Source organism: Alexandromys fortis, unplaced genomic scaffold (assembly GCF_014885135.2).
Source record: "Alexandromys fortis isolate MF-2015 unplaced genomic scaffold, M_Fortis_MF-2015_v1.1 scaffold_96, whole genome shotgun sequence".
Lineage (NCBI taxonomy): Eukaryota > Metazoa > Chordata > Mammalia > Rodentia > Cricetidae > Alexandromys > Alexandromys fortis.
The window spans coordinates 4,468,492-4,486,129 of record NW_026068053.1 but is presented as its reverse complement, the minus strand read 5'-3'; the positions used below and the strand labels follow the sequence as shown (position 1 = coordinate 4,486,129).

Here is a 17,638-nt window from a genome sequence, read left to right as displayed (position 1 = left end):
CAGCAGTGAACAGGTGAGCAACAGAAGCTGGGGACTGGTGTGGGGAGACAGGCCAACTGGTGCCTGCTGAGGCTTGAATGAGAAATGTCCCCCACAGTCTCTGGCATTGAATACTTAGTTCCCGACGGTGACTGGCGACGGCTTGGGGAGGCTTCGGAAGTGTGGCCTTGGTGGAGAAGTGTGTCAGTGGAGGCAGGCCCACGGCAGGCCCACGGCCTCCAATGTCTTAGACGTCTACTCAAACCGGATTACACAAGAACCAAAGATAAGAAAAAGGCCCAATACTGAACCATGATAGCTGTGTGCCTCCAACAGCCCCAATCACCCCCAAAGAGAGAGAAAACAAAATGCTAAATTTGGATCCTTTGTGCTATGGGGTTGGTGAGGGGGACCCTAAATCAGAAGTGTAGTTTCTCGGAAGACAGGGGTTTCCCTTCCATTAGAGGCTGAAGCACAACCACACTAGAAGATGGAGACCAGGCAGGCCAGGAGTCCTGTGGGAGACACTGCCACGTGAGGGGGGAAAGGAACTGATTCTTTAAAAGAAAAATCCCCACAAAAACCCATTTTTAGTTTTATAAAACTTGCAATAAGGCACAATTCTTAAGCTGTTTTCATTTTTTTATTGCTGTTAATTCAAGGAAAAAGGTTGCATAAAATCCAATCTGTCCTAGAAATATAAGTGGCCTTTCCAGTACATAACATTTCAATATCAAAGTGTATGGTAAACATACAAACGAGAAGGCAGCACACCTCCTATGTACAGTACAGTATTGGAAATCCTAACAGGAGCTCCAGTCACCTGGACAAGGCTTAGATACTCTCCCCGAACAACTCAACCGCAGCTTAGCAATTAATAATGTGGTCCAAAAATACCCAGATCAAATAAAATATATTTAATCAAAATAATTTCCTTCTAAATTAAAGCTCTTACCTACGCAGCCACACCCCCTTCCTCTCCCCTGAAGGTCTCAGAATGTACATTGGGCTATAAATATAAACGCTACTTTAAAGTGTTGAACAGCTTCTTTGTTCTTCAAGTTTTTTTTTCTTTGTCTCACAATGTCTGGCTTCTGAACCCAGACCAAACATTTCAGTGCCTCTGCCACACCCCAACTGTATTCCCCACAACACAAGTCAATCGCCTCTACGATTTTACTGAGGAACGGAAGCCCTCTTACCCCTCAGGCTTACAACCACGTGGTCGTACTTGTTCACTACTGTGGAATGCAGCAGTCACTCTCCCAGATAACCTCAGTGCACTTCAGGAAATCAAAAATTACCTGGAAGCAATTTAGTACACAGATTGGCTTTAAAAAAAAACACACACACAAACCAAACCCCAGCAGCATTAAACTCAGCGCATGACACTGCCGTGAGTAAACGTCTCAGCCCACTCAGTCCAGTCGTTCACATCATCATCAGCATCGTGGTAGCGGCTATAAAAGTGACACGGGTTGGGGAGCAGACGAGACAACCATACACATGTAAACATATGTGCCACCGTCACAGCTGGTGCTGCAGCAGAAGGACATCTCCACTCAAGCAGTGTGTCACCAGGAGAACTGGCTGTTGACAGGCATCACAGACACAAGCGTACAGACACCATCCACACGGTGCGCTCACCCTGTCTGTCTGTATGATGGAAGGAAAGCCGTCTGCTGCAGCTTCAGCTCCCCAGCCTGACTCGCTCTCCCACTTGTTCCCAGGGTACGTGGGTAAGTGCTGTATATATGTATTTACGTGGCGTTTTTTATGACATATATACATACTTCTCAGGGATCTGACTTCTACAATGAATGGTGGGACATGTTCCCTGTCATACAGAGCAGGTCACAGAAGCACGACAGGCGCAGTGCTGAGCATTCCCGCGGCAGGCCAGGGTCAACGTGAGAAACCATACGCCGAGGCCAGTATTGTGAGGACAAATAAGGTCGACACAGTTCAGATTCAGTAAACATTGCACACAGCAAGTAGTCAGTGTAGAAAAGCACACAGCAACGCTTTTCGTTCCAGAGTCTGTCTGAAGTTACGTTACACGTGTCATCCAGGCCTGCTGTTGACCCGGGGACCAGGGGCTCAGGAGCTCTGCATTCTTCCTTATTTTGGACATTGGTACAAGAGAAATGAAAACTCCAACTGCATGGAAATGTAGACAGTAGACAGACAAAGAGACAAAATACCTTTCCTTTCCTCCCCTCCACACCCATGACTCCCCACACTTGAGTGCATTAAGTAGGCAGGCTTTACTCGGTCAGTCTGCAGAATCCAACGTATCATTAGAAGGGGGGAGGGGAGGTGCGTATCTCAGTCTGTAAGTGCCTAAAACAGGAAAGACAGAACGGCTAAGTCACCGCTTATGACTCCATGTATCACAAACCACTACACAAGGCTGCAATGGGCATGCTACCAAAGGCCCTGCTTCAGCGCTAACTCTGCTCCACAATGACAAAGAAGTTATTCTCTCCCAGAAGCAACGGCAAGCTTGTGCTTCATGTATAACCTAAAGCTATTTAGCTGGATTTCCCTTTGAGAGGACCTGATATCTGCCTGACTCAAGACCTTTTCTGGATAAGACTTTGGCACAACTACAATGGCCAAGTGCACGAGAGAGGAGCAGTCAGAACTGAACCTGGCCCTGCACCCACACCCGTTTGAGTGCACGTTCTTCTTTCTGGGTGTTGGCACTGTTCAACTCCACTCTTATCCCCCAAACTCTGTCCAAATCACTCTGTACTTAACTTTCCCCGACACGTACAGAATGAAGGACACAGCACGGGCACACGTGAGCCAACTGCTTGCACACTGACTAACCAGACTGAAAACCTTGTGTCTCAGGTACCTTAGCTTCCTCTTATGAAAGAGGATTGTAACTCTGGTGTTTATTCCTCTAACCTTCCCTGTGCTACATGACCTGGATCTACACTACAGTTTCTCTGCTTGCATTGTGATTTGTCACTGAAAATATAGCCTCTGTAAACAAACACACGAACGGATCTTTTCTGCTAAGACAGAAGCACATAATCAGGAAGGAAGAAGGAATGGGGGAACTCAGAAACAAGTCCTCTGGGAGCTAGTGTGATTACCTTGTTGATTGGCCTCCATGGACGACTGCTTACAGTCCTGTGCATAGTGTCCGCTCACACCACAATTGTAACATGACACATTCCCATTCTTCTTGGGCCCAGAACTACTGGTATTGGCAACTACATTAGGTGCTGGATACACAGGATACAATCTCCCAAATCCTGCCATCTGTTGCATGCCATAGTTGGCTTGGCTCCCCATGACTGGGTCATGCACCAGTCCATTTGCATATGGAGTCTGAGGCAGAAAAAAAGGAAGTTGGTTTCCATTGCTCTGATGTGCTTGGTTGAGGTAGCTGCCATTGCAAATGGAGGGCAGAGTGAAGAACGGGACTCGGTACATTGGTCCAGGCATGGGATTGGGGTAATAGTAACCATTTAGCTGGAGGTTCCCATTGGTCCCACAGCTGCACCTTCGCCCACAGGAGCCACAAGGACCCGAGCCCACATGCTGTGGCGGCACTATGGTCCCATTAGCGTTCGTGCTGCCCACAGCGTTAATGTAGGATGTGCTGTCACTCTGAGCAGTACTGTGTGTCAAGGCAGGGCTGGGGCTGGGGACAGGGCCTGGGGTGTGGGTAGGAACAGCAGGAGGAGCTGGGGACTGGGCTTGACCGATGCCTCCACTTGTTGGCTGGGCAGAAGTGCCTGTGTTGAGCACACTGGAATTCTGGGTGGGTAGCACACTGGCAGCAAGGGGCGAGCCTGGGAAGGAGTAGGAAGCTGGTGGTTGTGCGGCTGAGAGGCCAGCTGCAGGAAGAACTACCTTCACATTGGTAGGCTGAGGGACTGTCCCTGTGTTTCCCTCAATCTGAGGCACCATTTGATTGAGTCCTACCACTTGGGATGCAGACTTTGTGATGGGGTCCGAGGCAGCCACCGGAGATCCTGGAAAACTACCTGGGTTATGGACAGGAATAAAGGCAGTGTTTGGTGATCCCATGCTCAGACTTCCGGTTGGCTGTTGTGGAATATTAACTGTGCAACTCTCAGAAGACCCCTGCGGAGGTGGCAATTTTAGCCTCTGCAATGTCAGCTGCAGAGCAGGAGCACTGCTGTGTGGAAGGAGAGATGACGGGATTGGTAACGGGGAAGCCAACAATTCCAGGTGTTTCTCTGTTTCTCCAGAAGCTGTTGGGCCTAGGATTCCAACAGGGCTTGAATTTGTAGACTCCATCACTGTAGAAATAGCCATAGGATTAGGAACAAGCATCCCTATTGTTTTGCCATCTGCAGATTTGGGTGAAGGAATGACAACTTCTGACTTCTGGGCACCATTGTGCATGACACAGTGCAGCGCTGGCATGAAGGGGATATGCGGGTACTTGTGTGAGGTCAGCGGGGCTTCTAACAGGCTTCCATTCTCGCTCCCCAGTGAGAGAATCTGGACAGGAGGCTTGACAGCAATGGTCTGGTTGACAGAGCCATAATCTGTAAACCTGGCTGCTGATGGGTTCCCAGAATCTTCAGAATTGCTGTCTGTGTCTAAAGAAAACATACAAACATGGATTAACCCAGGCTCAATTCCTATTTTTCTTACTAGAACTAACATCCAGGTATATCTGAGATGAATTTAAGTCTGGAGGGTGTCAACTGCCCACGCTGACTTCTGCTGGCCTTTGGCTCTCAGCATATTTTAATCTCTCACAGTAACAAAGGTCACCCAGTGTGACACATGACTGTACTACTGAAAAAAGCATTACGTAGCAGTTTTAGGTAATCTACTTAGTTCTGTACCATCATAAACCTGATTTTAAATTTGTCTTACTAATGTTTAATTTAAGAACTATGGTCAGGACAATATTTAACTCAAATGCTTAAGGTAGCAAACAGACTAAGAATTTGTACCATTACATACTCAGCAGGGAACACTTAAAACTACTTGTGTTAGTCCTACCATGAACATTCTGGAACACAAAGCGCAGGATAAGAAAACAAGCACCACTATTTCTTGACAACTACACTGCAGACACAGAACTGCCCTGCACTTGTGTATTCCACGGTACACACAGAAGCCACTCCAGCTTCCAGACACGGCAGAGTAGCCACGGTACTAACTGGTGCACTGTGTATATATGGTGAGCACGGCACTTCAGTCTACACAACAGTTAGACATCGCGCCGACTGTAAGACTTTCTGTTCATCACCTAAGCAGCATTACACTTGGCGCTTAGAGTTCACTAAGGTAAAAAGTGGTTCTAGGTAGTTGACAATGCTATACATCCTTGAAACAAGTGTATCAAGAGTAACCTCCCTAAAGAAAAGCCAAACACAGAATATCAAGTGTTATTAGCTGAACTGTCTCAATTTATATTAGAGGGGCACTTACACTAATGACCGAACGGTTATAGCAAACATGCTCCCTAATAGGTAAAGTATCACACTACTTATTACTAAACTTTAAATAACCTCTTCAAGCCGCTGGATGTTCACTATCCATCAGTGCAGCGTTAACAAAAATCAAGTCAGAAAAAAAAGGAAGCCATCTTTCATATAGATGGTCAGCTAAATTTTCATACGAATTAAAGCTTTAAGTCTGCAGTCACAGTAGTAACCCTGTGGTTTTTGAAGCACTATAGGGGTCATGCTTTTTGTACTGACTTTGGGAAGCAGAAAGTCGCAAGGCATCATAACAACAACAAAGCCACACACCTCTGAAGGCCTTTGTGTGTACTCAAGACTTGGAAAGTGTTCAAAGCTTTCCATCCCAGTGTGCGTCTGGGAGCACTCTAAGGGACTCGGTCTTTGGGGACACAAAGTCCTCTACACAGGCCTATTAACAGAGCTCTGAGAGCAAGAAAGGGGTGCTACAAGAGCTACCCACAGATCTGACAACTAGGTGACATCCGCTCAAGACTCAGAATTATCTGCACACTGCACAGAACCAGGTACAATAACCGAGAAAACTGCAGAAGCACAGCGGCTTCACGTCAGCAGCACTGACCGCTGCAGGCTTCGTTTGATCTGACTATGCAACAGGCACAGGGTGAGGACGAACCTCACCCTCAGTTATGTGTGATTCAGGCTATGACAGTGACACAGAACCTGAAGTCCCAGCGAACTTAAAACTGTGCAGCAAGAAGCCACTTCTGGCTGAAATGCCATGGTGTAAGAATTTTAACAGGGAAATTGAGACACGGTACCTTTACTGCCATGCCAGCCAGCGGTTGTGGATGGCACACATGAAGGAGAGCATCCTTAGTAAATACAGACTTTCCAGGGGCTCTTACTGTCAGACCAGAAGAGCGAGTAAGGCCCTCCAATGAGAACAATAGCAGAAAATGTCAAAATCAATTCCCTTAGAAAGGTAGAAATGAACTAACGGCCTGGAGCTTTATAGCGTGTGTAAGAGAAATAGGTCAACCTCTTAAGAACAGAGATCCTTACAACCTTTTACCTTGCCCTCCCCTAATCCTAACCCCAGATCCTTACCAGTCCATAGACAGCAGCTCTGGAAAGCAGTAACCCAGGCATCACTAGAGACGTAAGTGTGGAGCTCCCCCAACACCGTCTCCACAAACCCGGCCCTGTGCTGGCCCTGCCCCTGTTATCATCCCATTCCACGCATGTTTCATTTCATATGCCTCTTTAAATACCTGGTAACAATTTTAAGTCTATAGCGGGTGGTTTAAGAGGTAATAGTTTCATCTGCCCCCACCTCTTTCTATTCCCTCTGCTAAAAGCAAACCTCTGTCTTTTTCGTCTTCACTTTCAAAACTTTCTCTCCCATCATGTCGTGGACTAGACGGAGAACTGTAACTCTCTGAAGACGTTTCTCCACAGGTGTCATGTCCCGATCCAATGTCCAAGTTCATATCTAGAAATAACAACTCTAAAGTTATGTTAAATAGTTAATTAATTTTCAAAGGGAACTATTAAAAATTAGTTGTAGCTATAAATTATTTGTTTTCCTACAACACTTAAAATTTGAGCTATGTTCAAATTTATTAAGTAGCCGATAAATACATATTTAAAACAAAGGCAAAGAAGAACAAGTCAATTTTATTAACTTAATCAGAATTTGTTTCTTGTAGAATCAGCCCGGTAGCCCCACTTTGAGCTACCTTTGAAGTCTACAGATTCTGTCTCCCTAGAACTTGCAGCTGAGGGCTAAAGGCTCTTGCAAGATCACACCAGTTCATTTTGTAGGTGCTGCAGTATGAACAAGTCCTCATGACTGTGCGGCCAGTGCTCCTAAGCACTGCGCCACCTTTTCAGCCCCAAAGCTAAGTTCTTAATGGTCTCTGTGTGGCAATGCATACATCTCTTTAGAATAGAGCTATAAAAGCATTTTTTTTTAAGACATGGTTTCACTGAGTAGTCTAGTCCAGCCTTGAATTGATAATATTTGTGCTTCAGCCCCCAAAGTCCTGAAATTTCAGGAGTGTACCACCATCCCTACTACTGAGACATCAAGTTTTCAAAGAAAACGTGATGTCAACAGTGATGACTAACAGCACACACTGCTTCCCAGAAGCAGAAAACACAAGGGAGCAGTGAAAGATCTTTACTTTGTTCCCTTTCATATTTCTGAGATATATGAATATACTATCAATCAAAGGAGAAATTAGAATTTAAAATACAAATTTAAAAATTAAAAAGTAAATGATACCTATCTTTAGATGGGCTACAGTGTGTTTAGGTCTGAACAATGCACTAATCAGAAGGACCCAGCACCTCAGCTCTAACACCTGCATTTCACGATAGCTGCTGCTCCATATGGGAAGAAAACAATTATTTCCAGTCTACTGAAGACTTAAAGGCTGTTCTTCATTGACACTTTAATATTTTAGAGGTTTTCTTAGGTTGGGGTTAGCATGCATCCGAATTACATTAAGGCATTAATGAGACATGATGCTCTCAAAGTACACTCTATTCATAGTTCTTTTTGATAAAAAAGAGCCAATTACACATATCTGTATCTAGATAGATACACAAACATCAAAAACAAAACAAACAACCCCCAATTAGAGCAAGGTTTGACTTACTAAAAAAGTCTGATTATGATCATAAAATCTGAAAATTCAAGAGATAAAGGGAAGGGAACTGGAGTTGAGGATCTACAAGGCTGTGACGGCCTGGAGCTGTGTCCTGTCTTCTCATTCAGCAGCACGAGGAACAGGAAGTAGGTGCCTGTGCCCTTCCCTCGGTGCTGCTCAGTCTGCCCACAACCTGTTACCTGTCCTTACAATCGTGCGGGAGGCATTATCCCTGCCTCACACAACAACACACCTGAGAGACCACACATCTAAGAAACGAGGGGCACGGAAACCAACCCTGAATGGCAATGAAGTCCATGTGATGCTTTCTGGATATTTGAGATTAAAAATACTTAGCACCTTGGGGGAGCAGGAGTTTCAGGAGTGTGTGAAATGAGGGGCAGTGGAACCTCACAGAGGGTGGTACACACGGAACTTGCCCAGGAGAGTGACTCAGCTAAATACGTTCTTTGAAGTCAAACATGGAAGCAATATGGAAAATGAGCCAGGGGAACAAAGACATGAAGCCCTGGCAGGAGTGACTTCCAGATAGCCGTCAGCAGACAAACCATCTGGAACATCAGATGGGCTCCAACACGCTCCTGGACCACACCTGGTCTGCATGAGAATGCTCCCCTAGACTCAAGTTACTTGAACTATCTGGGAACAATGAAGAGGCGTGGCCTTGCAGGAGGAGGTGTGTCACTGGCTTTGAAGTTTCAAAAAGTCCACACCATTCCAAGTTAGCTTTCTCTGATTCTGCTTGTGGGTCAAGATGTGAACAAACTATCAGCTATTGCTCTAGCACCACGCCTGCTGGCCTGCTGCCATGCTTCTGTGGTCACTGACTTATCCTCTGAAACTGTGAGCCCTAAATAAAGACTTTCCTTCATAAGTTGCTTTGGTCATGGTGTTTTATCACAGCAATAGAAAACTCACTCTCAGTTTAGCTAAGTCAATAAACTGGCATGATTTGAGATTTAAAATACAATCATTTTTCGTTCTATACTATTTAGCCTCTCTCTATGAACATCTGGTTGAAAATATACCTTAATTAAGAAGCATTCCTGTTACGTTTGTTAGGTCATAAATTAATGTGTTGCCAGGACAGTAAGATGCAAAACAAACAAAAACAACTGCTCGTGAAATTAGCTAGTTAATTAATGTCAGGTGCACACAGAATGTTCTCCTAGAGGTGGCTTTTTATTTACTTATTTTTATCTTGACAATTAATACTGCATGCAAATACACACACAAAAAAGCAACTAATGAACTAGGGGAAAAAAAGGTTTTTTCCATCAGATGAACCTGAACCTTAACAGAGGGATTTAAAACCCATACCTTAAAGATGGTAGGCATGGAAGCTAAACAACCTAGTCCAACAAAACTCCGTTAAGTCAGTCATCAAATTATAAAAATGTCAGTAACCTTCTAACACTGACTCTGACAGGAGCGTCGAGATTTCCCAGAGGGTGGCCCACAAAGCTGAGACAAGACCTCCATAACGTCGGAGCCGGCCAGCTCTGCAGCAGGCCACTGCTGACACGCCACGTGACGGCTTGACACAACAGCTCAGCATCCACCAAGACGCCACACTTGAGAAGAGAAGCCGACCTTACCTTTCACCACACTTCCAGGAGCGTGCTGCGGAGTCGAGAGTCTAATACCGTTTATTCTACTATTCGGTCTGTTCTCGGTTTTCTTCATTTTCTCCCTAAACCAAACAGATATGCATATGAAATCAACACTTTTGTAAGGCCCTCTATCAAAAACATTAAATACAGTATCACTAAAATCCTCCATAATAATTAACAGTAAATTCTAACAAAGACCTAGCAAGTCAGCACTCAGCGTGCTTCTGAGCTCCGCCCTCCACACCGAGCACAACCTTACACAGCAGCTTCTCTTCCGTCACCTGCACGGTGATAATTTCAACTACAAACGTCAATCCCAAAACAAAAAGGCAAAGCAACACCAATGGAATATACTATTTATATAGATACACTAAATACATCCATATCCAAACACTGCATGCTTGTCTTTCCTACTTTTTATTACTGGAAACATTAAATTGAACCTACTTTTCTATTTGTGGCTTCCCTTTCTTCTTACTTCCTGAAGATAAGCTCCGTTTTTCAGCAGAGGGCTAGTAGAGAGAACAAACAGACCTCAGCTACAGCACACTGCTACAGGATCCTCACTCTAACAGTTTTCCATCACAGACTAACATCTCCGTCTCCAGCCCACTTCTCCAGTTACCGCAGGAGCACTAACATGTACATAATCTGACATGAGAAAACTGCTCTAAAACACATCTCCATGTTTCCTTTACCTGACTGCAGGTCTCCTTCATTGCACTTTGACCTTCCAAAGTCAACCAGTCCAAAGCATACTAATGGGAACTTTTACAAGTGAACACGGCCTAGTCCTAAATTCCTGTTTCTGAGCGGAGTGAAATCTCGCTTTGTTCCACCCTCCAGGGACACAACCACCCTGTATCCAGCACATCTATGTCATACTCACTACTGTGTGAGAGCAGCTGTGCCATCAACACAACCACATACGCTATGATACTATACGGCTACAACTTATTTTATAGCAGTGGTCACTGTGGTCAGCCTTGGAAAGTTCACCACAGCTCTGCATTAATGCACAGGAAGAGACAGGGCTTTCAGGTATTCTTCAACGTTCTGGAAACATTACCTCTGTGGACACGTACAAGGAAAGACCAGTTTGAAAATTCCTATCGTCATATAAGATAGTGATTTCACAGGTGAATAATCCTTTGAGATCCAAATAAATAATAATAATTTGGAACTATTTAATGAACACGTAGAACTAGGAATAAAGACACTAAGTGCCTTATTAAGTTGTATCAGTCTTGCACAAACGATCAAAATCATCTAGATATACCTTTTCAGACCACAGAGGAATTCAATTATGTACAAGGAGAAAGCCTCACACGGAGATATTTCCTCACTTCTTACCAGATAAGCCACCTGACACAACACTTCATTTCTTAGGAAATACAGAGTGGCCATGCTTTAACCAAATGGCACCAAAGCCAACCTGACACATACTTGGTCAGTCGAGGTCATACAGTGCTCTGGGTGCTGGATGGCGGCACAACCTTGGTTCCTCCAATCCACAACTCCATTCTGTTCTGCATACTGCATGGTAAGCCCGTCCAGGGGAGAGCAGCTCGTACCAACACTGCTGGTGAAAGGAAAGCACGCGAAGTGTGAAGTCTGTCCCCTAACTTAACCTATCTACCACCTCAGTGAAGAAGCTACAGGGACGCTTCCTCTCACCTCTTAGTTTCTGCCTTTGGAGGTCTAGTGATCAGCATATAGGCATACAGAAACAAGTATACCCTATGAAGTAAGTGAACATGTAATTTATCAGCAAGTGTACTTGTCATTAGAGTCTGTGTGACTGAGGTGCCCCTGCTCCACTGTCAGTCAGCTCAACGGGGACACTGCAGAGCCTACATCAGGCAAGAACTGCTGTGTGAGGAACTGTATGGACAGGCACACGGATGATCAATCCAGAGTGACTGGGAGGGACCCCTCAAAATACGGACAAGATGACAGGCCAAACGCATCCAGAGAATGAAGTCACCAGGGACAAACTGAGAGGACTCTGCAAAGTCACCGGAAGTCTTCAACTGCAAAAATGGTGTGAAAATTCAGAGGATGGAAGCTGATGAGGAAAACTTAGATGAGAAGTTTGGTCTGAAGAAAATATACTTGAGAATAAAAAAACTAACAAAAATATAAAAACTAAGTGGGATGTATGAACAGCCCAGCTCACAGGACCTCAGTGACTCTTACAAGATGGCTCAGAAGAATAGAACAAGAATATCTGAAGACACAAGTTAGGAATTTTGTAAAATCAAAAGGCATAAGTTACAGATCCTAGAAACAGAATTAATTCAAAAACAGCTACAAAGTCTATCGCAGACAACTGAGAAAAACCCAAAAGCAGCAGAAGGAAAAACTACCAAAAGAGCAGCAGAGACTGATTCAGTAACAGGAGTGATGGCTTCAGACTCCAGAGCAGTCTACAGTGGCAGTCTTTTCTCAGAGAGGAGGAACAAGGGTTGCCATACGCAAAGGAGCTCCAAGACCTACAAAAACAGGAAGCAGATGCCCACAGAATCGGCAAGGGCTCCAGTTCAGAAAGCAGGAAGCCCTGCGGCACTTGAGTGAGTGGGGCTAACTATTGCTGTGTGAGCTAGACATTACACAATGATTCTATGTGATCTGCCAGAGACATCAGAGGAGGCTGACGGCATCCGTGCACAACGGGTAAGAACTATGTGACCAGAAGACAGTCCAAGTACAGACTCGAAGAGCTAACAGGAAATAACTGCCAACCTAGAACCACAGAACAAGCAAAAAGGCTTAAAAAAAAAGAAGGCAAATGATGAAAAAATTTATTATTTTTTTTAAAAGAAAATGAAGGCAAACCATACTTTTCTCCTTCATATTAAAAACTTAAATAGCACTCAGTGTAGAGAGGGCTTACCTAGTATTTGTGAACACCTATGTCCATTATCTAGTAATACGAAATGTATATACACATACCACAAGGCCTAACTACATTCACCATGTACAGATACAGTTCAGGAAACAGTGCTCTCATTTAAAAGGAAAACCGTCATAGATAGGTGCTTAGGGACAAGGAGCAAAAAGGGACCAAAATGAATCATGGAAAAGGTTGTCAAAAAATTCAGAACTATGAGGAGAATGAAAACGCATGACGATCGTGATCTATAGCTCAGAAAACAACGAAGCGGCAGTGCTCCAGGTTTCTCAGGTTGTCTGAGGAATGCTGCAAGCGGAAGGTGGGAGATGCACAAGTTTTGGGGTAACCACCAGAAGAACGAAACACAGTGTATCACTATGATGGCTGCCACAGAGAACTTCCCATAAAAGGTGGTAGGACAAAAAGATAAAACAGAACAGCAGGTAATACACCTAAAAAAAAAATCAAAGGGCAAAATGGCAGGATGATGGTCAACAGATACATCAGAAGCTCAACTAAATGTTAATGACTTTCAGGTGCACAGAGACATTCATTTACGCTTTAGAAACCAGGTACCTACTTCACAGTGGGACTCTTCCCGGGATGTTTCTTGTGGATTACGGTGTGCTGTAACACATCTAGGGCAGAAAAAACGAGAATTAGTTCAGGACACTATCTGCTGTACTAACTGCAGCAGATCAGCAGTGGCGGTCCCTGACAAGGGGAGTTTGTGCTTGTTTTTGTGAGACAGGATCTTGTATACAGTACAGGGTGACCTCAGACTCCAACTCCTGTCTCACCCTCGGGTGCAGACTACAGGTGTGCAGCACCATACGCAGCTTACAGAAGACACCTTAACACATCTTCAATTACCTAATAAGCTACCAAATTACCTCAGATGTGCATACCAGTCTTGCTCAAAGTTATGCAAATTTAATGAGTCTGTTACTTCAAACTGTATTTAAATGAAGAGTTTTACTCTTTATTTCCATTTAAAAAAGGATGTCCGTATTATTAAAGTCTGTAAGAAACACATATGCTCCTGTACCAGACCACTCTCTCCATGTTATAAAAAGAAACAAGGTATGAGATAAGGCTAAGCGTCACCTTTCAATCATCCACTCCAGTCAGAGCTCCACTCTAACTACTTGCATCTGGACGTACATTCATAAGCTTCTATGGGGCTGTGGAGTGTTCAGCTCCTGCCCAGCACACACAGCACACACAGCACACACAGCACACACAGCACACGGCCAAGTTTCACAGGTGAGGAATGAGCAGCCATCATCTCCAGCTCACTGCAACGTGACAAATTCTGGGCCAACACGTTGCAAATTTACATCTCACTGATTACGGCTGTGCTCTCTTTGCCATCATGTGTGGCATCAGACTTGAAAATGATTCACCCGCCTGAGGAATATGCACTGTTCTCACTGTCCTTCTTTTCAAATACTCAATTACCTGCAAGGCCGCACGCTAATCACCTCCAGCGTTTCGTCATCCGTGTTTGCTAGCTATGCCTTTTACTCACATTTCTGTTAGGATGACTTTTTCACTGATTTCTGTAGATGGATCCTTTAACTGTGAGCAATCAGTCTTCTTCCAGTCAGTTCCCTGACTGTCCTCTAAAAGTATCTGGGCTCTTTGGTCATATACTAAATTCTTGCTTTAGATTAGATCCACCTTAGCCAGGTGGTGGTGGCGCACGCCTTTAATCCCAGCACTCGGGAGGCAGAGGCGTGTGGATCTCTGGGAGTTCTAGGCCAGCCTGATTTAGAAGAGCTAGTTCCAGGACAGGCTCCAAAGCTACAGAGAGACCCTGTCTCGAAAAACAAAAAAAGATTAGATCTGCCTTATTAAACAAAGCTTTCTTGCCCCAGGTTTATACATAAAACTTTAAGATTTTGCAAATCGTTGTTATTCCCTTGAAAGTTTTGTGTATGACATATGGTAGGTTGTGATTAACCCATACTTCATATAGGAAGTCAATTCATGGTGACAATACCATGGAGTGTAGCTCGATTAATAAAAACCCAGAGACAGAAACTGGGGTTCAACCTGAAGGTCAGAAAAGCAAAACAGTCAGCCACAGGCTCTTACCTCTACCTCAGTCCAAAATGGCGATCTTGCCTCCAGGAATTCAGAATGAGACAGTCTGAGGACTGTCTCCTCTGGTTTTATAATCCTCTCTAATGCCAGGATTAAAGGTGTTCACCACTCACTACTGCCGGGTTTCTATGCCAAACTAGTGTGGTTACTGGGATTAAAGGTGTGTGTCACCACTGCTTGATCTGTAAGGCTGAGCAGTGGGGCTGTTTTACTCTCTGATCTTCAGGCAGGCTTTATCTATTTAAATACAGATGAAATGCCACTGCAATGGAGCGAGCGACCTCTTCCCTGCCCTTGCACTGAGGTGCCATTCGGCTCTCTCTCCTCTGTGCTGACTGTGTCAGTGTGTGCAGACTTAGTCTAGTGGTCTACAATTACCTTCTTCTTGACTTGAAGCTTCTGAGCTGTCTTCTTTTAAGTGTTCTAAAATCTTAGAAGTCTTCAGAGAGGACTGTAAGTTATCTGCAGGAAATAATTCAATACTACTAACTCTGGGAAAATTATAATAGTGAGATAAAAGAAAATAAGTATAATGATTATCCCTCTGCCCCAAGAAGAGGAGAGAGAAGGGTTTCTAGTGAAAGAACCTTCCTCTAAGGTAGGACCTTGAAGATGCACAGATCTATCTGAGCGGAGTCCTGGAGCAAGCTGCTCCCTCAAGGAGCTCCACCCGGCTGGAGCAAGTCATCCCACACCTGTCAGTCCCTGAAGAAGGACCAGATGGAGAGTGTCTCTACTATCTACTGTCAAAAGTACATTGTTACTGTTTAAAACCCCTTAACAACACTGTGGGATACTGAACTGTTGTAAACCCCACCTTTCTGTTTTGTTACAGAGCAGCGACTGTGGGTCAACACTAACCCACGAAACACACTCTGATGGCAGTGGACCACAGACAAGGTTAAGAGTGTTAAGACTGCTTGCTCAAGAGTTGTCTATCAGCATATGGGATACTGTTTTCTGCCCCAGGGTAACAAAAAGTATAGAGTTTTTAAGTGTGCAAATGAACCCTGACAACACTGTACTACTCTTCAGCAAAACAACTCACACATGTATAGACTGCTGACACGTTTACCCATAAGCCAAGATGTGTACTTTCAACAGTATTGTACATGTTCCATCTTCAGATAAGATCTGCCAGGCTCCTTAGCACTGCTTGTCAACTGAAAACCTTGCCAAGCCCTCAGACTTTGCCTTATGTATCTGCATAATTCCCGTGTGGGTGGCTTTCCTGGGCAGGGTGATAATCTCGGATAAAAGCTTAACTTTGTTTCAACGCCTTTTTAGAATGAACCAGGTGCTATTGGCAGATACTATTTAAAAAAAAATCTCACACTTTGACTTGGGGAGAAGTGCTGACTGTGAATAAGCATGACTTTAAAAAGAACTCACTGTTCATACATAAACTCAGCCACGGAGCTGCAGTTGTACATCTTATTTCAGTCAGCTACTCCCAGAATTACACTTCGACCCTAACTGCTAACCAGGTTCCTAACATTTATGGGAGGCGCGCACAGCACACGGACCCCTTCAGCAGTTAGTCAAACTCTGAAAGGATCGCGCTCAACAGTTAATCCCATTTCTCATCTTTTTTCATACCTCAAACTTAGGAGGCATATATTTTCCTTTTCTTTTAGGTATAAAACAAAGACAAATGAAAATTAAAAAAAAAATAAAGAAAAAAGTTCCTTAAAATATTGGCTGTGCTTAAAAAGTGAGTAAAAAACATCTATGGAATATATCAGCATTATTGGCAAAACATCTGTTTAAAAGTCAGGCAGAGAATTTGTAGAAAATTGACACAAGACAGGATTGATGAACACTGAAACAGGAAAGCAAAACAACACATAGAAGCAAGAGTGGGGAAACTTCCTGAAGAGGCCATACTTCAATCTGGGACAGCCCTGACAAGATGGACGCAGAGATGGAGATACCAAAACAGTGAGTCACAGGCTCTAGGAAGAGCGGAACCTGCAAGTAGCTACAGCCAAGGGGTCCAAGGGAAGCTCAAGGACTTTCATTTAACATCTGGATTTATCAAACTTTTAAAATTTTTATCAAAGATTAACAAATAAAATTTATTCCCAGAATAGTCCCAAGATAAGCTAGCATTTTTAAGCAGTACTCTAGGAACTAAAAGCTTACCCAAAACAACAGAAAGGCTGGGAAGGGATAAAAAAAATACAGCAACCTTTGTCTAGCAGAGGCTGGTCTTTAAGTTCTGACTATGTAGAGGTCGCATGGGACGGTCAGGCTAAGGGACTGCAAAAGTCAGCACTAGATGGCACTCCAGGAGGAAGGGACACTGTACACCCTGCCCGGTGCAGCCAGCAGCTCTGTAAGGCAGCTCTGCCAAGGACTGAAGGGCAGAGTTCTACTGCCCCAGCTCTATCAGTATCTTTAAAGGTGCAGTGTAAAGTTCACTAAAAAGGACAAATATTTCTTAATTGCATATCTCTATTCCTTAACTTTTAACTAAAATTCTTCAAATTTGAACAACAAGATGGCACAGTAAGACACAAAAACCAAGCAAAAACCAAACCCTTCAAAAAACCAAAACACAAAACAAAACAACATTTCCCAGATTTCCACAGAGGAACAGAAGGCACTTACTGAGACTATGTTGAGACTCCGATGATATTGACCGAAAAAAGCTGCGGACCTTCTGACTCTGAAGAAAAGCCTGGGATGAAGTTGAGAATAGCTGCCTGCAGGAACAAGAGTTACATTACCTACCGGAGTGCATATTGTAGTCTCCATTCAGACAATAAACCAACTGAGCGACTGCTGCATTCACGCACCGGTGTGTGTGTGTGTGTGTGTGTGTGTGTGTGTGTGTGTGTATGTGTGTGCATGTGTGTGTGTGCCTGTGTGTGTGTGCGCGCGCGTGTGTGTGCCTGTGTGTGTGTGTGTGTGCATGTGTGTGTGTGCGCG

At 44.2% G+C, this 17,638-nt stretch overlaps 1 protein-coding gene across 6 annotated transcripts in view; it reads right to left on the bottom strand.

Moving 5' to 3' along the window:
* Positions 1-603: 603 nt before the first annotated feature.
* The window catches only part of Zcchc2 (zinc finger CCHC-type containing 2), a 45,531-nt gene continuing 28,496 nt past the window's right edge, over positions 604-17,638 (bottom strand). Inside the window, exons 6-14 of one of the 6 annotated variants that reach the window (XM_050119747.1) lie at positions 17,318-17,412; positions 15,083-15,166; positions 13,176-13,233; positions 11,146-11,281; positions 10,147-10,211; positions 9,685-9,779; positions 6,775-6,918; positions 3,087-4,571; positions 604-2,322 (exon numbers count right to left, since the gene is read on the bottom strand). In XM_050119747.1, the coding sequence (XP_049975704.1) occupies positions 2,255-2,322; positions 3,087-4,571; positions 6,775-6,918; positions 9,685-9,779; positions 10,147-10,211; positions 11,146-11,281; positions 13,176-13,233; positions 15,083-15,166; positions 17,318-17,412 (2,230 nt within the window). In that variant the 3' untranslated portion in view covers positions 604-2,254. The remainder of the gene's footprint in view (positions 2,323-3,086; positions 4,572-6,774; positions 6,919-9,684; positions 9,780-10,146; positions 10,212-11,145; positions 11,282-13,175; positions 13,234-15,082; positions 15,167-17,317; positions 17,413-17,638) is intronic. The other 5 variants (XM_050119749.1, XM_050119748.1, XM_050119750.1 and 2 more) reach the window with 5 other exon arrangements.